Raw genomic sequence first — 26,640 nt, forward strand, 5'->3', positions numbered from 1 at the left:
TAGAGAAGTTCCTTTAGCATTTGTTGTAAAGCTGGTTTGGTGGTGCTGAATTACCTTAACTTTTGCTTGTCTGTAAAGGTTTTGATTTCTCCATCGAATCTGAATGAGATCTGTGCTGGGTAGAGTAATCTGGGTTGTAGGTTTTTCCCTTTCATCACTTTAAATATGTCCTGCCAGTCCCTTCTGGCTTGCAGAGTTTCTGCTGAAAGATCAGCTGTTAACCTTATGGGGATTCCCTTGTATGTTATTTGTTGCTTTTCCCTTGCTGCTTTTAATATTTTTTCTTTGTGTTTAATTTTTGATAGTTTGATTAATATGTGTCTTGGCGTGTTTCTTCTTGGATTTATCCTGTATGGGACTCTCTATGCTTCCTGGACTTGATTGACCATTTCCTTTCCCATGTTAGGGAAGTTTTCAACTGTAATCTCATCAAATATTTTCTCAAGCCCTTCCTTTTTCTCTTCTTCTTCTGCAACCCCTCTAATTTGAATGTTGGTGTGTTTAATGTTGTCCTAGAGGTCTCTATGACTGTCCTCAATTCTTTTCATTCTTTTTCCTTTATTCTGCTCTGCAGCAGTTATTTCCACTGTTTTATCTTCCAGGTCACTTCTCTGATTTCTGCCTCAGTTATTCTGCTATTAATTCCTTCTAGAGAATTTTTAATTTCATTTATTGTGTTGTTCATCATTGTTTGTTTGCTGTTTAGTTCTTCTAGGTGCTTGTTAAACGTTTCTTGTATTTGCTCCATTTTCTTTCCAAGATGTTGGATCATCTTTACTGTCCTTACTCTGAATTTTTTTTCAGGTAGACTGCCTATTTCCTCTTCATTTGTTTGGTCTGGTGAGTTTTTGCCTTGCTCCTTCATCTGCTGCATATTTCTCTTTCTTCTCATTTTGTTTAACTTACTGTGTTTGGGGTCTCCTTTTCACGGCCTACAGATTCGTAGTTCCCATTGTTTTTGGTGTCTGTCCACAGTGGGTGAGGTTGGTTCAGTGGCTTGTGTAGGCTTCCTGGGGGAGGGGACTGGTGCCTGTGTTTTGGTGGTTGGGGCTGGATCTTGTCTTTCTGGTGGGCGGGGCCATGTCTGGTGGTGTGTTTTGGGGTGTCTGCGAACTTAGTATGACTTTAGGCAGTCTCTCTGCTGTGTGGTGTTGTGTTCCTGTTTTGCTAGTTGTTTGGCATGGGGTGTCCAGCACTGGATATTGCTGGCCGTTGGGTGGAGCTGGGTCTTAGCGTTGAGACAGAGTCTCTGGGAGAGCTCTCGCCGATTGATATTATGTGGGGCTGGGAGATCTCTGGTGGTCTTCTGGACTCAGCTCTCCCACCTTGGAGGCTCATGCCTGACATCTGGGTGAAGCACCAAGACCCTGCCAGCCACACAGCTCAGAAGGAAAGGAAGAAAAAAAAGAAAAAAGAAAGAAAATAAACAGTAAAATAAAAAAATAAGAGACAGCAACCAAACCAATAAACAAATCCACCAATGATAACAAGCACTAAAACTTAAACCAAGATAAACATAAAAATCAGAAACAAATCAGTTGCAGAAAGCAAACCCCAAGTCTACAGTTGCTCCCAAAGTCCACCACCTCCGTTTTAGGAATATTCGTTGTCTATTCAGATATTCCACAGCTGCAGGGTTCATCAAGTTGATTGTGGGGTTTTATCTGCTGACCCTGAGGCTGCACGGAGAAATTACCCTTTCTCTTCTTTTTTGCTCAGCTTCTGGGGGCAGCTTTGGTTTTCACCCTGCCTCTGTGTGTAGGTCGCCCTCAGGCATCTGTTCCCTGCCCAGACTGGAGGGGGTTAAAGTAGCGGCTGATTAGGGCTCTCTTGCTCACTCAGATCAGGGAGAGGGAGGGGTACGGTAGTCATAATTGGAGTGCGGGGCGAGCCTGCGGCGGCAGAGGCCAGCATGACATTGCACCAGCCCGAGGTGCACCGTGCGTTCTCCTGGGGAAGTTGTCCCTGGATCACGGGACCCTGGCAGTGGCGGCAGCACAGGCTCCCGGGGGTGTGTGGGTAGTGACCTGTGCTTGCACACAGGATTTTTGGTGGCAGCAGCAGCATTAGCGTTTCATGCCTGTATCTGGGATATGAGCAGATAGCTGTGGCTGGTGCCCATCTCAGGAGCTCGTTTAGGCGGTGCTCTGCCTTCTGTGGGCACACGGGGAAGGAATCCCCTCTCCTCGCACACCCCCAAAACAGTGGTCTCTTCCCTCCTTGGCAGGTCCAGACTTTTCCCCAGACTCTCTCCTGTCTAGCTGTGGCACCCTAGCCCCCTTCAGGCTGTGTTCACGCAGCCAACACCAGTCCTCTCCCTGGGATCTGACCTCCAAAGCCCAAGCCTCAGCTCCCAGCCCCCACTTGCCCTGGAGGGTAAGCAGACAAGCGTCTCAGGTTGGTGAGTGCTGCTCGGCACTGATCCTCTCTGTGGGAATCTCTCCGCTTTGCCCTCTGCACCCCTGTTGCTGCGCTCTCCTCTGTGACTCCGAAGCTTCCCCCCCACCCACCCCCCATCTCTGCCAGTGAAGGGGCTTCCTAGTGTGTGGAAACTTTTCCTTCTTCACAGCTCCTTCCCAGAGGTGCAGGTCCGTCCCTATTCTTTTGTCTCTGTTTTTTTCTTTTTTCTTTTGCACTACTCAGGTAAATGGGGATTTTCTTGCCTTTTGGGAAGTCTGAAGTCTTCTGCCAGCGCTCAGTAGGTGTTCTGTAGGAGTTGTTCCACATGTAGGTGTATTTTTGATGTATTTGTGGGGAGGAAGGTGATCTCCATGTCTTACTCTTCCACCTTCTTGAAGGTCTCTCTTGATCATATGATTTTTATCCTTCATTTTATTCATGTGGTATATCACATTGATTTGCGATTGTTGAACCATTCTTGTGTCTTTGGAATAAACTCCACTTGATCGTGGTATGTGATCCTTTTAATATACGTATTGTTGAATCCAGTTGGCTTACATTTTGTTGAGGATTTTTACATCTATGTTCATCAGTGATATTGACCTGTAATTTTCTTTTTTGTGTGGTGTCCTTGTCTATTTTGGTATTGAGAAATGCTGGCCTTGTAAAATGAGTTTGGAAGTGTTGCTCCTTTTCTGTTATTTGGCATAGTTTGAGAGGGATTGGTATTAATTCTTCTTTGAATGTTTGGTAGAATTCACCAGTGAAGTTGTCTGGTCTCTTACTTTTCTTTGTAGGGAGTTTTAAAACTACTGGTTCAATCTCTTTACTAGTCATCATTCTGTTTAAATTTTCTGTTTCTTCATGATTCAGTCTTGGAAGGTTGTATGTTTCTAGGAATTTATCCATTTCTTCTCAGTTGTCCAATTTGTTGGCATATAATTTTTCATAGTAGCTCTCTTATTATTCTTTGTATTTCTGTGCTGTCAGTTGTAATGCTTCCTTTTTCATTTTTGATTTTGAGTGAGTCTAGCTAAAGGTTTGTCAGTTTTATCTTTTCAAAGAACAAAATCTTGGTTTCACTCATCTTTTCTATTGTCATTTTAGTCTCTGTTTCACTTATTTTTTCTCTTTGTTATTTCCTTCCTTCTACTAACTTTGGGCCTTGTTTCTTCCTTTTCTAGTTCCTTGAGGTGTACAGTTATGTTGTTTACTTGAGATTTTTCTTGAGGTATAAAGTTAGGTTGTTTACTTGATTTAGCTACTTTTGCCTTTTAATCTTTTTTTTAAAATAAATTTATTTGTTGTTTTTTTTAAAATTTATTTTTGGCTGTGTTGAGTCTTCGTTGCTGCATGCGGGCTTCCTCTAGTTGTGGTGAGTGGAGGATACTCTTCGTTGCGGTGCGTGGGCTTTTCATTGCGGTGCATGGGCTTCTCATTGCGGTGGCTTCTCTTGTTGTGGAGCATGGGGCTGTAGGTGTGCGGGCTACAGTAGCTGTGGCACATGGTCTCAGTAGTTGTGGCTCGCGGGTTGTAGTGTGCACGCTCAGTAGATGTGGCGCACGGGCTTATTTGCTCTGCGGCATTTGGGATCTTCCTGGACCAGGGCTTGAACCCGTATTCCCTGCATTGGCAGGTGGATTCTTAACCACTGTCCCACCAGGGAAGTCCCTTGTGTTTTAATCTTCATACTAGTTTTAGTAGTGGTTAGTGCACTACCTTTATGTATATTTACCTTTACCAGTGAGATTTATACTTTGATATGCTTTCTGCTTAGTAATTAGTGCTGTTTTTTTTCAGCTTAAAGAAATCCCTTTAACATTTCTTGTAAGGCTGGTTTAGTAGTGATAACTCCTTTAGCTTTTGCTTGTATGGAAAACTCTACCTCTTATAGTTCTGAATAACTTTGCTGGTTAAAGTGTTATTGGTTCGAAATTTTTTTTCTTTCATGACTTTGAATATATCATGCCACTCCCTTCTGTCCTGCAGTTTCTGCTGAAAAATCAACCGAGAGATTTATGAGGTACCTTATGTATAAAAAATTATTTTTCTTTTTCTGCTTTTAAGATTCTCTCCTTGTTTTTAACTTCTGGCATTTTAATTATAATGTGTCTTAGTGTGGGTCTCTTTAGGTTCATCTTATTTGGAACTCCCTGGGCTTCCTGGATCTGGATGTCTTTTTCTTTTCCCAGGTTAGGCAAGTTTTCAGCCCTTACTTCTTAAAATAAGTTTTCTGCCCTTTCTCTCTCTCTTCTTTTTCTGGGACCCCTAAAGTGTGAATGTTACTCAGCTTGATGTTTTCTTACAAGTCCCTTATGGTATCTTTATTTTTTTTTTTATCATTCTGTTTTCTTTTTCCTGCTCTGTTTGGGTGATTTCCTCTGCCCTGTCTTGGGTTCATTGATCCTTTTTTTTCTGCTTTATCTAGTCTGATGTTGAACTCACCTAGTGTTTTGTTTTGTTTGTTTGTTTGTTTGTTTGGCTACACTGTGTGGCTTTTGGGATCTTAGTTCCCTGCACAGGGATTGAACCCAGGCCCCTGCAGTGAGAGTGCCAAGTCCTAACCACTGAACTGCCAGGGAATTCCCACATCTAGTGTATTTTTTAGTTCATATTTTTCAGTTCTGTGATTTCTGTGTGGAACTCTCTTGTATTTTCTGTCTCTATGTCAAAATTCTCACCATGTTTATTCTCCCAAGTTCAGTGAGCATCTTTAGGACCATTACTTTGAACTCTTTATCAGGTAAATTACTTATCTTTGTTTCATTAGCATTTTTTTTCTTTTTTCCTGGGGTTTTATCATGTTCTTTTGTTTGGAACACATTCCTCTGTTTCTTCATTTTGCTTGATTCTCTGTTGGTTTCTGTGCAATAGATGAAAAACAACCACTTCTCCCAGTCTTAAAGGGTTGACCATAGGAGATAAACCTTATTGTTTAACCCTGCCCTAGCTCTTCGTGTCTTTCAAACCTTTGTGATTGTCCAAGAAGCTTATTTTATTTTTACTGGTTCCCAGTAGTTGAGGATGTGCCAAGGCCAGTGTCCCAAAGGGGAGTATCTCAGTCAGCACCTAGATTCAGGCTGAATGGAAGCCAAAACCTTAGGTATCAGTTTTTAAATAATGCAAATATGTATATATATATATTGCTGTGGGACCACAACCGTAAGCCTTGCTGGCCTCCAGGTTTGGATGCGTCGCTTGGGTAGCAGTCGCACAAATCAGGGCTCCAGAGGAGTACACAAGCTCCTTTCTGGGAGATATTGGTGAGCTATAGCAAGGCAGAGGGTGAGTGCAAAATGGCATCCCCCAGCCTCTGTTCCATGAAAGCACCTCTGTAGTCGTTAATGTGTGCCAAACCAGAAACTTGCTTCTAAGGCCAAAACTCCTGGACAAACAAATAGGCCACTTTCTCAGAGAGACTAGGGATGTGTTTCTGTCAACTGTCTGTGTGGTGTCCTGAGAGTGGCAGTCTGCCAAGAACTGTCTCTCTGATTGTTACAGTCCCATGGGACCCAGGAACACAAGCCCCTCTGACTGCCAGAGCCAGGTGATCAAGGGGTGTCCTCTGGGTAGCAAACATAAAAACTGGGTCACCAAACATAAAATGGCAGAGGGGGAGCAGGAAGATGGTGTCCACCAGTCTCCATCCCTGGAGAGCATCCCAGCAGGCCCCTGCTCCTTTGGCCATTGCTTTAAAATTAGGAAATTAGTCTCTTTCACGTAAAGCCCGGGTGATTTCAAAAGGCTGCTTCTGTGCTGGGCCCTGGTGCAGGTGAGTCTGCACACAAGCCCTTTAAGAGCCATTCCTCGATTTGCCACACCCCATGTGTTTCATGGGCTTGAGCCCCATTGGTCTTCAAAGCCAGACATTTTGGGGGCTCATCTTTCAGCTGCCAGTCTTAAAAATCGGGGTGCCCAATGTGGGTTATGAGCCCTTTGCTCCTCAGGGAGAAGCTCTGGGTTTTGAGTTCCCTCCCGACTGTGGGTCGCTGCACCAGGGTGGGGTTTATCGTGAGATTGTGTCTCAGCCTTTCCCACCTGCTTCGATGTGGTTTCTCTCTGGTTTGGGTGATGTGGAGGGCCTTGCTCTGCCAGTTTTTAGGTTATTGTCAGAGGAAATTGTTGAATGTGTAGCTGTAGATTTCAGTGTGAGTGTGGAGGAGGTGAGATCAGGATCTTCCATCTTGAACTGGAACCCTGACATTCTTTTATTCACATAATATCTCCATAGTATAACCCACATGCCATGAAAACCTGACCAAATACATCTGCTTATAGTCCTGTCCTTTAATCCTGTGTTTGTGTGTACATGCATACATACATATATACATGCTTACTTACGGACCTTACTAGGAAGTTTTTACATCTGAAGATAAAGAGACAAGAAGAAAGTTGACTAGCAGATAAAAAGGAAAAATTTATATATATGAGAAAAAATGTGAGTTACAGTGCTTTTCATCACCTTCCTAAATTGTTCATTCTGTTGATTACCCTTTTCTTGACTGATATTTTTGCGTTGACATTTGTTTGTTTTGTTTTGGGGGGGTTTCAGGACCACATCTTGCCCATATCCTGTCACCTAATAAAGAACTAGTGGAACTGTAAGTGCTCTCTGCCTATAGAAATGAACCTCATTTGCCTTCCTCCATCCGCTTCTTGTATTTCATTTGACCAAGGCCTTCATTTCACACACACAGTTACCAGGCACTCACGTGGCCACAAGCCGGTTAGTGTGTTTGGCACTGGCAATATACGAATGACTTTCAACGTGGGTTTAGTATTCATTGTGCTCAGAGTGCAGTAGGGCAGATAAATAGTAGACAAGTAACCACAGCAATAGTAACTATACCTGTAACAAGGGCCAGAGGACTGACTAATCACCTGTGCTCTTGGCATCAGGATCAGGGACAGTATCTCAGAAAAGGCAAGGTATTCTGGGCAGAGGGAAAAGCCATAGAGGCATAAAATAACATGAAATTTTGGGAGTTATGAGGTATTGAAAAAGTACAACGTGGGGCTTTCCTGGTGGCGCAGTGGTTGGGAGTCCGCCTGCCGATGCAGGGGACGCGGGTTCATGCCCCGGTCCGGGAAGATCCCACATGCCGTGGAGTGGCTGGGCCCGTGAGCCATGGCCGCTGAGCCTGCGCGTCGGGAGCCTGTGCTCCACAATGGGAGAGGCCACAACAGTGAGAGGCCCGCGTACCGCAAAAAAAAAAACAAGTACAATGTGAAAAGACAAGATGGGGCGAAGTAACCTGTGGATGGATTGTAAAGCATCTTCTGTGCAGATTTAAGGAATGTGATTTTATTCTGACAACTCCTCAGACATTTTAAGGAAGGTAGTCACCTGAGATAAAAAGTGTTTTGAAGTCACTCAGAATTCAGGTCACATCTCTGCTTATGTCACTTACTAGCTGAATACTCTTGGGCCTGCATTTCTGAACCTCAGTGTTCACATCTGTGAAATGGGTGTAGCTTGGACTGAGAGTACCTTGGTTTGTGAGTGACTTAATCATTCAGCAAACATTATTTATTGAGTGCCTGTTATACATAATGCCCAGAGAAATTTTACAGGGAAGGGAAATGCAGTAGGATGAGCCTACAAAGCTTAGAAAAGGTAGATGCTGTATCAGCGCATTTAGAACTTAGCACATTTCTCTTTTCACAGCTATTCTTTTTTTTTTTTTTTTTTTTTTTTTTGCGGTACGCGGGCCTCTCACTGCTGTGGCCTCTCCCGTTGCGGAGCACAGGCTCTGGACGCGCAGGCTCAGCGGCCATGGCTCACGGGCCCAGCCACTCCGCGGCATGTGGGATCTTCCTGGACTGGGGCACGAACCTGTGTCCCCTGCATTGGCAGGGGGACTCTCAACCACTATGCCACCAGGGAAGCCCCCTGTTTAATTTTAAATATTCCTCATCTTCTTGTCTCCATTCCTGTTGCCAAAGCCTTCGTTCTGGCTCTTACCTCTCATCTGGACTCTGCAGTAGTTGGCTTCTCTTCTTCTTTAATTCATTTTCTCTTTGATGAGAAAGTTCTCACTTTAAGTGATACTGGCCATATGCTGAGCGCTTGCTAACTGTCAGATGACTGCTAATGCCCTGCATTATCTCAGATTGTTAGGATATGCCTGGGGTCTGCTGCTAGACCAGGAGTTGAAGGCTCACCCTCTCCTTGGTTGGCTAAGAGCAAAGTGTGTCAGTTCCAGCCTCCCCATGCCTTTTGTCTCCTCTTGCGCAAGGCCTGCTTCCTTGTTCTCTTTGTTTCCCTGTCTTCTGCCAGATGCCTGGGGCCTTCTTATCATCTACTGTTTGCTGGAATCCAAAGCTTTTAAAAGTTAACCATTCATGCTAGGTAGATTGGACATGGGCCCATCCTCTGCATTTGTATTAGGGGTGTGTTCTACACTTAACCATGAGATTTGAAGCTTTAAAAAAAATCTCATATTTTAATAAGATGTCTCTTCTCTCAGCCCTCACAGTAGGTATATTTTGTACTTGCTGTGAACCTGCCATTGAAATGATTATACTCATGGTCTTTAACTTTTTTGTACTTCCACCCTGATAAGAAACTGTCTTGCAGTGGGGTGGTGGAATGCCTTTTTTGTCTTTTCTTGTTCTGCCCATTTTTAGTCTCTGCTTGATTATGTGGAATCTGACTATCCATGAAGGTAAGATGGACTTGGAGATCTACTTGTAGGTTCTCAGGTTGAAGGTATCTGTATCCCAGTATTTTATCACAATGCTTTGTACCTATTAGGTGAATTTGTCACATACAGATAGCTTCCTCGTCACACGGACAGTATACTTTCTATTCTGCTTTTCTTCTCCCTATGTAACAGTTGGGAGTTGAGAAGAGCATTAACTCACTTATTTGTATTTTGTTTTTGATGCTCCAGGTCAGGATGGCTAACTGGTTGGCTTCCCACATGGTGTCCTTCGTCAACATCACACCTTAAAGAAGCTGAAGAGAAAATTTTAAAATGTAAGGTTTTCTTCTTATAAGTTAACTGAGCCATTTACTAAAATAGGTCCAATATAAAGCATCGCCTTGAAACTGAAGATCAGATTCTGTTGTGTGTTAGTTGTTGGCAAAAGAACTTTTTTTTCCTTTTACATGTCATCAGTAAGTACATAAGTGTGGGAAGAAGTCAAGGGTTCTCAAACTTTTTGGTCTTGAGTCTCTTTTATACTCTTAAATTAGGAAGTACCCCAAGGAACTTTGTTTAGAGGTTATAGCTGTCAATATTTACTGTATTAAAAATTAAAACTGAGGGCTTCCCTGGTGGCGCAGTGGTTGGGAGTCCGCCTGCCGATGCAGGGGACACGGGTTTGTGCCCCGGTCCGGGAGGATCCCACATGCCGCGGAGCGGCTGGGCCCGTGAGCCATGGCCGCTGGGCCTGCGTGTCCGGAGCCTATGCTCCTCAACGGGAGAGGCTGCAACAGTGAGAGGCCCGCATACCGCCAAAAAAAAAAAAAAAAAAAAAAATTAAAGCTGAATAATTCAAAATATGTCAACTTATTAATTTATTTTAAAACAATAGTAATAAACCCATTGCAGGTTAAAATAAATAACATGTTTTCTAAAAATAACTGCTTTCTAAACAAATGTAGTGAAAAGAGTAACATTGTTTACAAGTTTACACCTCTTTAATATCTGGCTTAATGTAAGGCAGCTGGATTCTCATATCTGCTTCTGCATTCAGACTGTTGGTAGTCACTTATCATGTGACCTCTGGAAAACTCCACTGTATACCCATCAGAGAATGAGAGTGAAAAAGGCAAATAAAGTCTTAGATTGTTATGAAAATAGTTTTGACCTCGTGAGACCTCCTGAAAGGATCTGTGGCTCACCAGAGGTCCGCAGACTGCTCTGAGAGCAGGCTGTAGGTATCGCAGAGCAAGTAGCCTTGTCTAGTAGAACACATACGACTACATCCAGGTAACCTGTTCTAGGCCCAGGGCTGCAGTCCAGGGGTTACAGCGTCTTGGGCAAGTTCCTTTTCTCACCTTCCTAGTTTTTGCCCATAAGAGGAGTGGGCGGGGTGATCCTTAGTCTAGTATTCTAGGATTCTTTATGTCTACATTTATAGTAGTGTGGAAACCTTTATCTTTTTTGTTTCTTGTGAGCCCTGAAATTTACCCACACTTTTACTGTCAGAGTGTTGGTCCCAGATATCTGTGGGTATACTTTCAAGTAAAGGTGTTTACTGTGAAATTTTGTTTAGAGGAAGAGCTTAAGTGGTGCAGTGCACATACATGATTATTATGTATATTTGTGCATATACTTGTCCACACCTGTTTTTCATACTCTCTGCCACAAATGAATTTTGTTTGTGCATTTGAATGATTCAGGAGTAAGTGACCATAACGGGATATATCCAAAGAAGGGGACAATTAGCCATCTTATTTGGATTTTTAACATGCAAATGGATTTCTACTCTGTATGGTTGGGTAATCTTGTTCTCTACAAAGCTGGCAAAGTTGTCATTGTGATTTACTAAAAGAAAAACTTCTTGTCAGGAGATAAAAAAAAAGGGTGCTAGATACTCAATTCATGTGTTTAACAGACATACTGATTTCCTACTGCTGGGTTCTAGGGATGCAAATAGGAGTGAGAATTGGCCCCTGCTTTAATATCAGACATAGAAGCAAGCAGCTAATACAGTGGGGTGAGCTCTCTCATAGAGGTCACAGATCGTTTTTATGGGAATGTGCAGACATCTATGTTCAGAATGTGGTTTGGCTTGGCACTAGTACCGGATCACCTCCTTTTCTAAACTGGTGTCATTTCCACTCACTCTGGGCTCTGTTAATATTCTGAGCAAATGCTGGGTTTCCCCTCTGCCACTATGTGGGTACAAAACTGGAGATTATTTGGTTAAAGGGCAGAAACTCCCGGTTCTCCGTGTTTGTCCGCTGCAGATGTATATGCACAAATAATTAAGATATATCTTAAGTGTAGCTATTCAGTTGATAATTTAATGTAAAAGAATTTCAAATAAGTTTCATCTTTAGTCAGTTTTGGGGGAGATTTAAAGTATTTAGTCCTGTAGCATTGAGGGCAAGAAAGATTTTTTATCTACAAAATTGTGATTATTTGCTTTCTCTAGAGAGATTGTTGGATACGAACTCAGACTACCTGGCACCTCATGCTGAGGAGTTCCTGCCATCTTTTTCTACTAAACATTATGATGACTTAAGATTTCAGTTATGTGTTTAATACATGTTAATTCTTCCCTAAATTCATGATGATGTTTTAGGGAAAAATGTTTCTTTTGAGTCTGAGTTCAACGTTCAATGCTTAATCTTCAAGTGTTCTACACATACAAGGTAGTATTCTATTGTCTGTAAAGCTAGAGACTTTAAAATAATGGATTCAGCAGCCACTAAGTTCCACTCCAGTACCCTCAACTGATAGATATGGAAAGAAGTCCAAAGAGCTGACATGACTTGCCAGAAAACCTAGGCCACAGTTGCTTGAGACTTGTCTGAGATAGATCTTACCGCCAAGATGTAAAATATGGTAATTAAGAAATACTTGCTTTGGGACTTCCCTGGTGGTGCAGTGGTTCAGAATCCGCCTGCCAGTGCAGGGGACATGGGTTTGAGTCCTGGTACGGGAAGCTCCCATGTGCTGCGGAGCAACTAAGTGTGTGCACCACAACTACTGAGCCTGCACCCTAGAGCCTGCAAGCCACAACTACTGAGCCTGCATGCCACAACTACTGAGCCTGCATGCCACAACTACTGAAGCCCGCTCACCTAGAGCCCGTGCTCTGCAGCAAGAGAAGCCACTGCAATGAGAAGCCTGTGCACCACAATGAAGAAGTAAACAAACAAATAAATAAATAAAATTAAAGAAAAAAAGAATTGCTTCAATAAAATGTGCACTTTTTTTTTAGGGCTGATATAATAAAGGCTAAACTCATATAAATGAATACCAGATGGTTTCTAAATTATTAATTTCTGATTGCTCTGAGAATACTCCCCTTCTCAGAAGTAGTGACACTAAGCAGAATTTCTCTTTTATGTTTCCATTAGGTGTCCCCTGCACATACAAAAAAGGACCTGTTTGTATATCTAATGGAAATAAAATATGGACACTGAAGCTTTCTCATAATATTTCAAATAAGACTCCACTTGTCCTCCTCCATGGTTTTGGAGGAGGTCTTGGACTCTGGGCACTGAATTTTGGAGATCTTTGCACCAATAGACCTGTCTATGCTTTTGACCTGCTGGGCTTTGGACGAAGTAGCCGACCCAGATTTGACAGTGATGCAGAAGAAGTAGAGAATCAGTTTGTGGAATCCATTGAAGAGTGGAGATGTGCATTAGGATTGGACAAAATGATTTTGCTTGGACACAACCTGGGTGGGTTCCTGGGTGCTGCCTACTCACTGAAGTACCCATCAAGGTAAGTGATGGTGACAAGAGAGAGGCACCCAAGCGCTGGTTTCCAGTTCCCCTCTTTGGTGGTTGTTGGTGTCTGAACCTTATAAGACAGACATTGTCTTAAAGGACCCTGTAGACTGAATAGCCACAACTGATGGCCAATTTAGTAGCAGAAATAGTGTTGTCAGGTTTTCCTGTTACATATGCTACACATTGGTAGGAGGCTTGTGAAAGGACTTTCTATTTGTTAGAATGTACACAATTTAAGCCACGAGTAAAAACTGTTGTTATTGTTTACAGTTATTATTATCATTAGACCTATGGATCCAGCAGGCTTTTCCTAACCTTTTCCAGGTTTTAGTAAGCTGCAATAGAAAACCAGAGGTTAGAAATTAGAAGACGTAGGTGCTAGTGCTATCTTTATGGCTTAGAGCAAATCACTTAATCTCTAAATTTTAGTTTCCACATCTCTAAGCTACAGAAAATACACCTGCATAGAATATCTTCTGGCTTTTTTTTATTATTATACTGTGCCCTAACCTTTATTGCCATAGAATTTTTTTCTGAGTCATTGAATTAATGAGTGTTTACTTCAGAATCTTTGTAACATCTCTTCCTTTCTTTCTTTCTTTCTTTTTTTTTTTTTTTTTTGCGGTACGCGGGCCTCTCACTGCTGTGGCACAGGCTCCGGACACGCAGGCTCAGCGGCCATGGCTCACGGGCCCAGCCGCTCCGCGGCATGTGGGATCTTCCCAGACCGGGGCACGAACCCGTGTCCTCTGCTTCGGCAGGCGGACTCTCAACCACTGCGCCACCAGGGAAGCCCTCTCTTCCTTTCTTTACCTTATTTTCTTATGCTATTTCCTATTATTTATGTTGCTAATCTGGGGGGAGGTCACAAAATCATATTTTGTATGATTAGTAAGTATAGACCAGATGATACCACAGTGTAGCACACAGTATAGGAAGGTGGCAGTTAACCTCTAGGGTTCTCCTTCCCCCTAGCTTTTTTCCTATGTTGCTTTTCGGGATGGCTTTCCTTGGAGCGCTTCTCTTTTACCGGAGAAGAAAGAGATCAATAAATAAGAATGTCTCTTTTCTTATAGAGACATCATTTCCTTTGCTGCAGACGTCCTCACTGCTCCGTAATGGTCCCCATTTGTGTTAATTTCTTACCTTACAGAAACTTTTTCTGCTTGATCCTGACTAAGCAAATTCATCTAGATTTCCATAGAAGATCAGATGTTATGGTTAATAGAACAGTTCAGCAGACTCACAGATCCAAATGTAGTTAAACACAATTGACTGTTACCAGTGTAAGTGTTCATAATTATAGCAAGCCTCATAGTGAGTGAGATTTAGCATTAGCTGTTTCTTCAAGTTGCACTCCTACTAAGCAGTTGGGTGGTTGTCAGGGTCGCCATCTGTGTGATCTGAGAGGTTTTACCTGAGCCAGAGAAGCTGCTTGGTGGCATACACATATTTTCTCTGGTGCAGCGGAGTGGTCTGTTGTATACTGTAAGTAACTACCTACTCTAAATGTCACTTACCCAACTTTAACTTGATCCAGGTACCTTTTTAAAAAACTTTTTTTAGAGCTGTTTGAGAGGGAGGTACAGAGATTTCCCATGTAATCCTTGTTCCTACACATGCATAGCCTCCCCTACAAGGACCATTTTTATTATGCTGTCATGAGATTAAATCTTTGAGTTTCAGAAAGATTTTGGTGGGGTGGGGTGAGAGGAGGGGAAAAAATGGTCTAATAGAGACCAGATGAGGTTCAGTTAATTTCCTTCACTCACTATGCTTCTTTTCTTATCTCTCTTTCTCTCTTTTTTCTCAAGTGGACTTTGAGAATATGACTTTTTTCTTTGCCTCCTCAGGTATGATAGATATAATCTGTACTTTTTTTTCCTCCTAAGTAAAACCACAGCTCTTTAATTTCTATTGTTCCTATGCATGGAGGAAAAAACCACAAAGACAACACTTTTTTTTACTTGTTGGGACTTATGTCCCAATCCATACCTATTTCTGCCCTTAATCTTTTATGGGCAGCCCCATTCTTTCATTCTTTGTTTATTTTTATAGGACAGTTTGAGGAGAAGTGTGAAAATGCCTAGTTTAATGTACTTGTTTAGGAATGATTCTAATAATAGAAAATAAATAAAAACTAATTTTTTCCAATTTTTGGTACATTAGGTCAACCTGTGTGCTTCATCTCTATGAGCAGCAGAGTGCCTCTGTCCATAAAAGTTGTTCTATAGCCTAACTTGTGGCAATGATCCCATATTTTCCCCAGATTCTTGATATTGATTAAAAACTGAGTATTCAGCAATTGTGATTCTTTATGTAAAAGTACCTGGATGAGTCCTTCATTGAAATAAACAGGTTGGTTCTGTTAAAATAATGTTGAGTGACTTTGTGTGCTTGTAAGGCTTACAGTGCATTGGGGGAAAAGACACAAATAACCACATGAGTAGCATGACAGCTGTGAGAAATCTTGATGAATATCTGACCCAGTCTCAGGTCCATTATGGTATCCTAAAGAAGTGTAATTTGAGCTGAGGCGGAGGTCTCAAAGGGATGTAGCAGGAGAGCATTCTAGGTAGTAGGGACAAAAATTGCAACGGCCCTGTTCTAGGGGGACATCTGGGCCATTCTGGAAAGGCTGTGTGGTTGGTGGGCAGAGAATTTATGAACTGATTAATGGATAACTCCAAATGGAGGCACAAACCTCACGTTCCTTCCGCTAAAATGACCTTAGTTCATCCCCGTTCTCTTACCGTGCTGTGTGATAATTAGAGATGTTTTCTGTAATTTTACTTGTAGATTAATGTGCTGCATTAATTAAACAGGACCACTGTGTGAGGTGTCTTGGGCTGCCACTCTGTAAAATCTTCTTAATCAAGCAGTGTCTGATCACCTTAAGGGGGGAACAAAGGGAATAGAGGAAACCAGCAACAATAGCCAAAGATACCGTCTCCTTTCTTTCATCTGTGTACTCAGTGTTTCCTTTTCATTTTCCTTTTCATTCTGGCCCCTGCTGTTCAGGATCCCATACAGAGACTATCTGTATTTTATAGGTATTTGTTATAAACTAAGGAAAAGGACACTATGAAAACTTTTATTAACTTAGAAAGTGTTTAGCAAAGAGATCCATTCCAAGTCACAAGAGTATAGGTTACAACTGGTCTTCTCCACTAAAAGGTTTTCAAATCATCTTGCTTTTGACCTTGCCTGGCTCTGTCTCCTGTCTCCAGACTATGTGGAGCTGGGCTGAGCATTTCTTATCAGCCTGTCTTGAGAAGAAAGACTGTTCTACTTGACTCGAAGTTAGAGGTATTTAAGTTTATTGTTCTGTGCCCCATCCTCCCCTCAGTGGCTTGGAACCAATGGGAACTATCTGGGGCTAACTTCTTTTTGAGAATGCCTCATTTGTGCACTGACTCGAGTTCTTTCTGGTCCTTTTCCTTGTTCCTTAGTAGGTCCTGTAAACTCCTTTGTACATTTTGGTTCTGGGTCTGGTCATTCCTGTTGTATTATTTCTGGCTGGTAGCTGACTTTAAGTCTTGTGAAAGTCAGGTTTCCATAGACTTGTTAGCATTTAGACTCAGCTGTCCCAGAATGTTGGAGCAGGTGTTACCTACCTCTTTGCCCTGTAGGCTGTAATCTGCTCACCATCTTCAAACTCAAGACCTACTGTAATGACTAACCTGGAGAAGAATGCTTCATTATGTTTCTATACTGATGAGCTCTTCTTGTGTTCCTGCTTTGCTGGTTCTTTGTTTTTCCTGTAGTTTGCATTAGCCTCTGATTCTTTTATTTTTTCTCTTTCTTTTTTTTAGGGGAGGGGGTCTTCATTGCTGTGCGCAGGCTTTCTCTAGTTGTGGAGAGTGGGGGCTACTCTTCATTGTGGTGCGCGGGCTTCTCATTGCAGTGGCTTCTCTTGTTGTGGAGCACGGGCTCTAGGCACTTGGGCTTCAGTAGTTGTGGCATGAGGGCTCAGTAGTTGGGGCTCGCGGGCTCTAGAGTGCAGACTCAGTAGTTGTGGTGCACAGGCTCAGTTGCTCCGTGGCATGTGGAATCTTCCCGGGCTTCCAGGGATTGAACCTGTGTCCCCTGCATTGGCAGGTGGATTCTTAACCACTGCATCACCAGGGAGGTCCCTAGCCTCTGATTCTTGATAAAGATGTCTGATAGGATGACCCACATGCTGTCTGGCTAGACCCGTTCCTTAAGCCTAGATGTGAACTAACAATCCCATCAGGCTATCCTCTATGGGATATTAGAGGGTCGAGTCTGGATTAGTATATGAGTTTGGATATACATTAAAACTAAATAGCGCCTAGCAAATGAGGAGATAATCTTCTTACTAGAGAAGCAGGTGAGAAGATAGCCTGGGAACTTGGTCTGGTGCAGGATTATAAGGAGTGTGAGCCAAAGCCTGTGATAAAGCTTTTCTGAAGAATAAAAAAAGTTAAATTACTCATTCCTTACATGGTCCCAGCCACTGTCTTCCCATGCTTCTAGAATGAATTATTCTCTAGTAATCTTCCTGTATTTGCTACTATAACTAGCTAGCATTTACTGGGTATTTGTTATTTGAGAGCCGCCAGCCTAAGTGCTTTGCATGGTCTCTCATTTGAAATCCTTACAAGCAAAAATAAGCGACAGTTATTTTCTGAGGTTTTTTACAAGTGGAGGCAGATGATATATAACTACAGTTTAGACATTGTTGCAGAGCTTTTAAAAAATTGTTTTCCAACTTTTTTGACTACAACCCTCAGTAATGATTATGTGTGTGTCTGAAACAAAAGTTTTGTTATATGATACGTTTTTCTATTCCAAATTATACAATTTTATTAAAAAACAGACTGGCTCTGACTCTGTAAGTGGATTTTACTACCCACTAATGAGTAATGACCTGCAAGATTAATATGAGAAATAACAGTGGTGTTCTAATGTCATCCAGGGGACCAGAAAAATTCAGACTGGACTAACTCCTATGCTTACTCTGGTTATACTTTATAAAATTTGTACATCATTATAGATAAGGATCAAAAGGAAACTGGAAAAGCACAATATTCCAAATGTTTACTGAGCATCTACCATGTGCTAGGCTGAAGGCATAGGCTCAAACAACAGTTGGGGCAATTTACTCCATTTCAAAAAGAAAAAAAATGTTATCTGCTCCTGTATATATACTCTGTGTAACCTGTTAAAATCTCATAGATCCATACTAAACAAGGCAAGCCAAAATTAAGGCAAAAACAATACCATCAGTTAACTAGAGATAGGTGAGACTTTCCTCCCTCAAGTTTCCTTTGTCCTGCCCCTTCTTGGGTTAGCAGGTCAGTAAGAGCTCAGAGCAGACTGGGCAAAATCCCATAACAAGTTTGTAAGAAAATTTAATCATCTTTTCCTGTAGAGTATGTTTTAATAAAGAGTTCGTTTTTCTCTTTAGGTAAGTCAGTAGTGAATAATACCAGCTATTTCCCCGAAATGAATCTTTGCTGCTTTCAACTAGGTGGCTGTTTCATTAATTCCACTCAGACCTCTGGCATGTGTCCCCCTCCCCAACCCTCAAATCTCACTGTGGGCTGTCATAGGAATTTAGGAGGCAGTCAGAATATGAGAGATAACTTTTTTAAAAAAAAATTCATTTTCACCGCCATTTCCATACACTATTAGAAAATAGTCTCATAAAACTTTTAAGCAGTGATGTCACTCTAAGTATATGGAAATCTCACATTTGACATACCTTCACACAGATTCATAGTTACATTCTACAGATCTTCTGGATGCTATGAGATTTAGAGTATAGTGTTAGGACTGGCCTAGAGTTGATAAGAGTTAAGCCCTACCTTTACTAATCTGTTTAGCTTATGTTGCTTGGCCTATTCTTAGGAAAGAGAGCCTTCTGCCCGATGGCTTGTTGGCATCTGTTAGTACACTGAGGTTGGGAAATAAGGGTCATAGCCCTAGTTCTGCATTGACTAGCTTCAGGTTCTGGAGTGAGTCACATAGTACATCTCAGCTTTCTTCTCATCTGATGAGATGAAAGATTGGGCTGAGTATTCTCCAAGGGTCCTTGGAGCTCTGTGCTCTGGGTCTGTGCTCTGAAGCTTTCTGTTTGAGAAAATGCAGTCAGAGCAAAGGATTCATTACTAACTCATCCTTATCTGTACTGACAAAAATAAGAAAACTTCTTATATTGGGAAAATAATAGCTGTCTGTTCCCATGTTCTGTTTTTTTTACCTTTCTATTTCGATTATGACCGACACGGAATCAGTGTCGGTTCACCCTTGGGAGATTTTTGCTGCCATTTGTTGACTGTTTTGGCTACAGTTGAATATCGTTTTGTGTCAGGACATTTATGTTTTGTTGAAGATCTTTATGATGTGTTATACCGTGATACAATCACAAGGACATGGTTCTGGTTTTCCCTCATCAGAAAGATGCTTCCTAAGATGGAAAAATTAAAACTATTAGTGACATGAAACAATTTTTATATGAGTTTGGAATGAAGCTTTTCTGTCTCTTTGAAGTAAAGAAGAAAATTAGGAAAGGATTAGGAACAGAATCTAATGCCAGTATATCATGATGTTATGCATAGGGTAAATGTGTTCCTGTTCACCAAACTGAAATCCCAAACTAAGGGTATAATTTCAGCCCATATTGTTACATTATCTTCATGTTTGTCAAACGTTCATTCAAAGTCCTTTTGAATCCACCTAAAGTGCTAATGCCTCATAAATTTTTAGAAAGATTTGGTTCATAGGAGATAACTATTGTTGGTGTCCGAAGCCATTTTATGAGTGTAATATTAATCTCCAGTCATTTCTGCAGTGTCAACCATGAGATACGTGGAACCATTGGATTTTTCTGAATGGTCAGTGATCTATATCATCTGCCAGAGTGTAGCTTAAACAACAACAAATGCTGTCTTTTCTTGTTTCTCAAGAATAACCAGTTATCATATACCCTTTCACACATCCGTTACTTTCCACATTTAGAAAGATTAAAAATGAAGCCCTCTTTCTACCATAACAACTCTCAAATCCTACCAAATCTCATCAATTTATGCATAATAAGAGCATGATGTAACCTGTTCAGTCATTAGTTTTTTCTTTAATGCAAGGTTTTCGAAGGAAGTTCATTCTATTTTTATTTATAAATCGTGTAATTTCTTTATAGTCCTAGGGTGAATTTGCCAAATGATCTGAAGTCTGTTCTTTCCCATGCAGGGTTAGTCATCTCATTTTAGTGGAGCCTTGGGGTTTTCCTGAGCGACCACACCTTGCTGATGAAGAGAGACCAATTCCAATTTGGATCAGAGCCTTGGGAGCAGCATTGACTCCCTTTAACCCTTTAGCCAGCCTCAGGATTGCAGGACCCTTTGGTGAGTGCTTGCTTGTATCTGTATCCTAGGAAAGCAAAATGTTTATACATAGCAATAGAGGAGTATTTGCTGATCACCATTGTTAGTTAAAATCTTAAAAACAAACAAAAAAACTGAACCTTACTTTTTCTCCTCCTCCTCTAAAAAGTACCAGTCCATGCGTAAAGGTGAATGAAACCAGGCTCCTCTCCTTAAAAAGGAGTCTTCAGGGCTTCCCTGGTGGCGCAGTGGTTAAGAATATGCCTGCCAATGCAGGGCACACAGGTTCGAGCCCTGGTCCAGAAAGATCCCACATGCCACAGCAACTGAGCCTGTGCTCCACAACCACGGAGGCTGCGCTCCAGAGCCCATGAGCCACAACTGCTGAACCTGCGTTCCACAACTACTGAAGCCTGTGTGCCTAGAGCCCGTGCTCCGCAACAAGAGAAGCCGCCACAGTGAGAAGCCCACACAACCGCAACGAAGAGTAGCCCCCGCTCACCGCGACTAGAGAAAAGCCCGTGCGCAGCAATGAAGACCCAATGCAGCCAAAAATAAAATAAATAAATTTATTTTTTTTAAAAAGGGTCTTTATATTGTAAACATTACAGATAATTAGCAAGCAGAAGAGGTGGGAAATGCTAAGGATGAGGTTAGGTGACCTTGAACATTCTGAAAAAAGCCAAGCAAGTAGTGTCTTGGGGAAGTTTACCTGCTAGCCCCAGGCATGGGAGTTTATCTGCTAGCCCCAGTGACCTGTTGAGGAGCCTTTGGCCAGTTAGTGATGTCCAGCTGACAGGTCACAAAGCCTGACCTGACCGATAAACGTGGGATAACAGGTATCATTACTCAGATTCCTTTCTTGCCCTGTAATGTCAGAGTGTTAAGAAGATAAAAGTCATCCTTTCTCACAAAGATTTGGGGGACTCCTGATTTGTGTTTCTGGTTATATTTTGAGTTTAGTCTCTGATTTAAGTTATTTGACCCTCAGCTCTTCTGTCTCAGCCTCACAGCCAAGGGAATTTCCTTCCCTCATTGTCACAGATGGTGATGGTCTGGACCTCTGCCTTTCCCTCTTACAGCTTGTGTCAGTTAAGAGGGCTTTTGGCTGAAAGGGACTGAAGACCTCAGCGGTTTAAACCAGAAGGCCTTTTATTATTTCCTTAACAAGCAGTCTGGAAGCAGGTGGTTTTAGCATTTGTTCCCAAAGCTAGCTCCTTGATGTTAGGGTTTGGGTCTGTGTATGTGATTCTCTTGACCTTTTACCTCAGTGGTTGCTAGGACAGGAAGCATGATCTCACAGGCTCTCCGAACAAGAAGAAAGGAAAGCATGATGCTCTTTGTCAGGGAAGGACGTCTTCCCTGGGAGCCCCAGCAGACTTCCCCTTATGTCTCTGCCCACCCCTAGTTCTTCCATTAGCAAAGAAGAAGAAATTTCTATGACTGATCAATCATCATTTGTTCCCAGGGGCTGGAGCGAGGGGCCTGCTTTCCTGGGAACGTTGCTGCCTAAATGATACACAAAAGTCAGGTTCTCTTAGCAAGAAAAGAATAGCGGTGTGGCGGGTGGGTGAGGGTGAGGCAATACCTGCTGCATAGGTGACTGTAGATTCTGCTGCCCCCTGTCCAGGCCTGCCCCCGCCCTTGCCTGAGTGCCATCCCTTTGGGAGAGCAGCGGGACTGCAGCAATGAGAAGAGGGCACAGGGGCTGAATTGGTGACCACACTACATGCCCTCAGTACTCGTGTAGGTAGCCTCTTTTCACCGCCCCCCCCAGTAGAGCCACGCCTTCTTAGGTGCCTGGTCCTCCTTTGATGAGCTGCTTAAGAGCTTTATAGTCCTGACATGTAAGTGGATTTTGCTTGATCACAGTTACACAGGTAGCAATTATGGGAAAAGTAAAGCATAAAAAGAAGTTAGGAGATAATGATGGGGGAGGGAGGAAGCCTAGGAGGGGCCCTTTAAAGCCATGTCCTCTGCCTCCCGTTGTTGTTTGCACATGGTGGTGAGGGTGATGCAGAATGTCCACTGCATCATGAGAATTCTTGGTGGAGCTGTGTAATTCCTTCAGAGATGGGAAGGCAGGGCCAGTGAAGAAGTAAGATCTTGCTAGAGTATTGGGCAGTGATAGCAGAGAGGGAAACCGGCCAGTCCCTGGGTCCCCGAGGGAAAACAGTAAGCAGATAAAAGTTCCTGCTCTTCATCCTCTTTGCTTTGGGGGCCTTGCCCCTGCCTCTCACCTCAGGGGTGGGACCGTGAGAGCCACTGTGGATGGACTTAGCGGGGACTTCTGCTAGTGTCCCAAGCAGAAACTCTGAATTAATTTTCCCAAGAAATATTTATATACCAATTCACTTCATATAGATGCTAATGTGTTGTAATTGTGGAAGAAATACAAATTATTAAGTTAATTTTATGTATGAGCTGTCCTATTCACCTCCCTTGTTTAATACAATTTATTTTCCTACAAAAACAAGTCTTAGGCAACTGTTTTTGAGCTCCTAAAGCATATTAGTAAGTCAGCATATGACAGACTTTTATTCTTATTTTAATCTTTCCTTAGGGAACTTGAGGAGAGCAGTTTCTAGGATCTGTGCTTTTTTCCACTTAAAATATATATTTGAATACATGTGTAATGTAGCATGTAGTGCTCATTATAGAAGCAAACACTAAACTCTTCTATATTTGTATATAAATTAAATTATAATTTAAAACATACATATAATTTAAAATGTTTGTTTTCTATTAAATAGGTTTAAGTCTAGTACAGCGTTTAAGGCCTGATTTCAAACGGAAGTATTCTTCAATGTTTGCAGATGATACTGTGACAGAATACATTTACCACTGTAATGTCCAGACTCCGAGGTAAGGTTTATCTAAATTTACTGTGTTTGTGTTTTAGACTTTTATTTTTTGAAAATATATGAAGAGTCCAGGAGATTTTTATCAGTATGTAAATGAATAAATTTAAAAGGACAAGTAGTTAAATGACTAACACTTCTTAATTTACTCATCTATTCCTGGAGCACCTACTATGTAAAACATTGTACTGGATTCTGATGAGAGATTAAACAGCCAGACAGGGCACAGTGGTTGAGAATCTGCCTGCCGATGCAGGGAACACGGATTCGTGCCCCGGTCGGGGAAGATCCCACATGCCACGGAGCCTGCGTGTCCGGAGCCTGTGCTCCGCAACGGGAGAGGCCACAACAGTGAGAGGCCCGCGTACCGCAAAACAAAAACAAAAACAAAAACAAAAGCCAGACATACTTTCTTCCCCTAAGGTGCCTGTGGATAGTTGAGGGAAGTCTTGGTCTTGGGCATCTTGTTAAGGTGGTCAGAGTTGAGAGAGAAAGAAGAATTTCAAATAAAGCAGCATTCCCAAATGAGTATGAATGTTCTACAAAAAAGGAGTTCTGGGTTAAACAAGAATGTTTTTCTGTACCATGGATCTTCTTAGAACCGTTTTTTAAGCCAAAGGTTTTTTGTTGTTGTTGGTTTGTTTTTTATTTTCAGTTGTGTTGGGTCTTCATTGCTGCATGCGGGCTCTCTCTAGTTGCGAGCGGGGGCTATTCCTCGTTGTGGTGCGTGGGCCTCTCATTGCGGCAGCCTCTCTTGTTGTGGAGCATGGGCTCTAGGCTCGCGGGCTTCAGTAGCTGTAGCTTGTGGACTCTAGAGCGCAGGCTCAGTAGTTGTGGCACACGGGCTTAGTTGCTCCGTGGCATGTGGGATCTTCCCAGACCAGGGCTAGAACCCGTGTCCCCTGCATTGGCAGGTGGATTCTTAACCACTGTGCCACCAGGAAAGCCCAAGCCGAAGGGTTTTGAATCTCCCAGGTGCGTGGGAGATACTAGGCAGCATTTTCAAGTTCATTTGCTGATTGCACCCTTCTTTTACTCAGCACTTCTTCAAGTCTGTGCGTCAGCATGAGAAACACTGCTGCAGCGGTGAGGAGTAAGTGAGGGTCGAGGGGAAGGGGAGTCTGCGTGAATTTTGACAGTGATTATGAGAGAGAGCATAGTAGAGGGAGCAAGAGGGCCAAGCAAAGGTATTTCTTTTTCTTTTTTTTTAAAATTACTTGTGGATGTTGTGTACAAGGCACCGGTAGAGAAAACAGAACCTGAAAGTCTTGACGAGCTGGGAGGATCCTGGAAGACAGAGCCTACAGTCATTAGGGAGAGGATCAAGAATGGAGTATGATGATGAGAGCTCCAGTTCTTGTGCTGGGTTCTGTACCAGAATTATTAGAGGAGTTTGTCAAAAATGTGGTGCCTCAGCAAAGGAAACCATAAACAAGATGAAAAGGCAACCCTCAGAATGGGAGAAAATATTTGCAAACGAATCAATGGACACAGGAGTAATCTCCAAAATATACAAGATGCTCACGCAGCTCAATATCAAAAAAAACAACCCAATCCAAAACTGGGCGGAAGACCTAAATAGACATTTCTCCAAAGAAGATATACAGGTTGCCCACAAACACATGAAAGGATGCTCAGCGTCACTAATCATTAGAGAAATGCAAATCAAAACTACACTGAGGGTATCACCTCACAACAGTCAGGATGGCCATCATCAAAAAATCTACAAACAATAAATGCTGGAGAGGGTGTGGAGAAAAGGGAACCCTCTTGCACTGTTGGTGGGAATGTAAATTGATAACAGCCACTTTGGAGAACAGTATGGAGTTTCCTTAAAAAACCAAAAATAGAACTACCATATGACCCAGCAATCTCACTACTGGACATATACCCTGAGAAAACCATAATTCAGAAAGAGTCATGTACCAGAATGTTCACTGCAGCACTATTTATAATAGCCAAGACATGGAAGCAACCTAAGTATCCATCGACAGATGAATGGATAAAGATGTGGCACATGTATACAGTGGAATATTACGTCAACCATAAAAAGAAATGAAATTGAGTTATTTGTAGTGAGGTGGATGGACCTAGAGTCTGTCATACAGAGTGAAGTAAGTCAGAAAGAGAAAAACAAATACTGTATGCTAACACATATATATGGAATCTAAAAAAAATGGTTCTGATGAACCTAGGGGCAGGACAGGAATAAAGACACAGACATAGAGAATGGACTTGAGGACACGGGGAGGGGGAGGGGTAAGCTGGGACGAAGTGAGAGTAGCGTTGACTTATATACACCACCCAATGTAAAATAGCTAGCTAGTGGGAAGCAGCTGCATAGCACAGGGAGAGCAGCTCGGTGCTTTGTGACCACCTAGACAGGTGGGATAGGGAGGGTGGGAGGGAGACACAAGAAGGAGGGGATATGGGGATATATGTATGCATATAGCTGATTCACTTTGTTGTACAGCAGAGATTAACACAACATTGTAAAGCAATTATACTCCAATAAAGATGTAAAAAAAATAATAATTGTAGTGAAGACCATTGAATATTAAAAAAAAAAAAAAAGAAAGTGGTACCTGAACTCTGTCTCTAAGACTCTAATTCACTAGTGCTGGGCTGCATCTTTAACAAATGCTTCAGATAATTCTAGCCATAGACCATACTTTAAAATATAAAAGTGGTACCTCATCCTTTCTAAGACTGAAACTTGGGTGGAAGGCTGAGAGGTGAGATGCAGAGACAGCCTCCTTCACTTTTTTTTTGTTGTTCCTCTCTCACTTCTGTCAGAGAATATGTACACCTACTTTATTAAAAAAAATTGAGGCCTTGAGAGCACTTGAGGTATAGCTGTAGCCTCAGTCTTTTTAATAAAGTAGGTTAGAGGTTCTCTGCCAAAGGTGAGGGAGGCTGGAGAGGTTTGGGGGTCCCCCAAGGGTTTGATGTTTTGTGACTCACCAGGCAGTTGGGTCTGATGGTTTAGGTCTACACCCTTCATTGACTTGTTGCAACAATTTTTAGTGCCCTGTTCCAGGGACATCATCTGTTTTCCTGCATGGTCTTAGTGGTTTGTCCTTCACCTACTCACATTTCATGATTACGTGTGCCTGTGTAATCCTAGTGTGTTGCCTTTCTTGTGGTGGAACTTGAATTCATAAACGGCCGTTCAGAAGCACACCTAGTACGAGGAAAGAAGAGAAATGACGGCAGAATGGATCTGTCCTAGGAGTTTGCCAAATGTTCTGTATTTTATGTGACGGTCAGTCAGCTGTGGCCATGAGAGAAGACATAGGACAGGCTCAAGAAAACAAAGTTTAGTATACTCACAGGTCCTAGAGAGGGGGTCACTGAATGCTTTGAAGGGTCAGGGGGGATGCACCAGATTTTGGTCAGGTGGCAGAAGACAGGAGTGAGGGAAAGTCCAGGCAGGAGCCTTTACTGGGTTCTGCAGGAGAGGCAAGGCAGCGCAGGGTAGGCAGTGTAGGATTTGCTAGTTGAATAATTTGAGTAGGCACTAAGATATAGGGGTGGTTTCTAGTTGTCTGGCACCTGGCACTGGGCTGATTAAGGCAGAGGAACATTGCCTCTGGGGATGTGC

The 26,640-nt window shown here is 42.3% G+C and overlaps 1 protein-coding gene across 4 annotated transcripts in view; it reads left to right on the plus strand.

Moving 5' to 3' along the window:
• Positions 1-26,640, plus strand: part of ABHD5 (abhydrolase domain containing 5, lysophosphatidic acid acyltransferase) — a 45,967-nt gene that overhangs the window by 16,571 nt on the left and 2,756 nt on the right. The window contains exons 2-6 of one of the 4 annotated variants that reach the window (XM_060162292.1): positions 9,297-9,382; positions 12,443-12,815; positions 20,042-20,196; positions 22,929-23,040; positions 24,077-24,129. In XM_060162292.1, the coding sequence (XP_060018275.1) occupies positions 9,297-9,382; positions 12,443-12,815; positions 20,042-20,196; positions 22,929-23,040; positions 24,077-24,129 (779 nt within the window). The remainder of the gene's footprint in view (positions 1-9,296; positions 9,383-12,442; positions 12,816-20,041; positions 20,197-22,928; positions 23,041-24,076; positions 24,130-26,640) is intronic. The other 3 variants (XM_060162289.1, XM_060162290.1, XM_060162293.1) reach the window with 3 other exon arrangements.

This window comes from Lagenorhynchus albirostris, chromosome 10 (genome assembly GCF_949774975.1).
Source record: "Lagenorhynchus albirostris chromosome 10, mLagAlb1.1, whole genome shotgun sequence".
Classification (NCBI taxonomy): Eukaryota; Metazoa; Chordata; class Mammalia; order Artiodactyla; family Delphinidae; genus Lagenorhynchus; species Lagenorhynchus albirostris.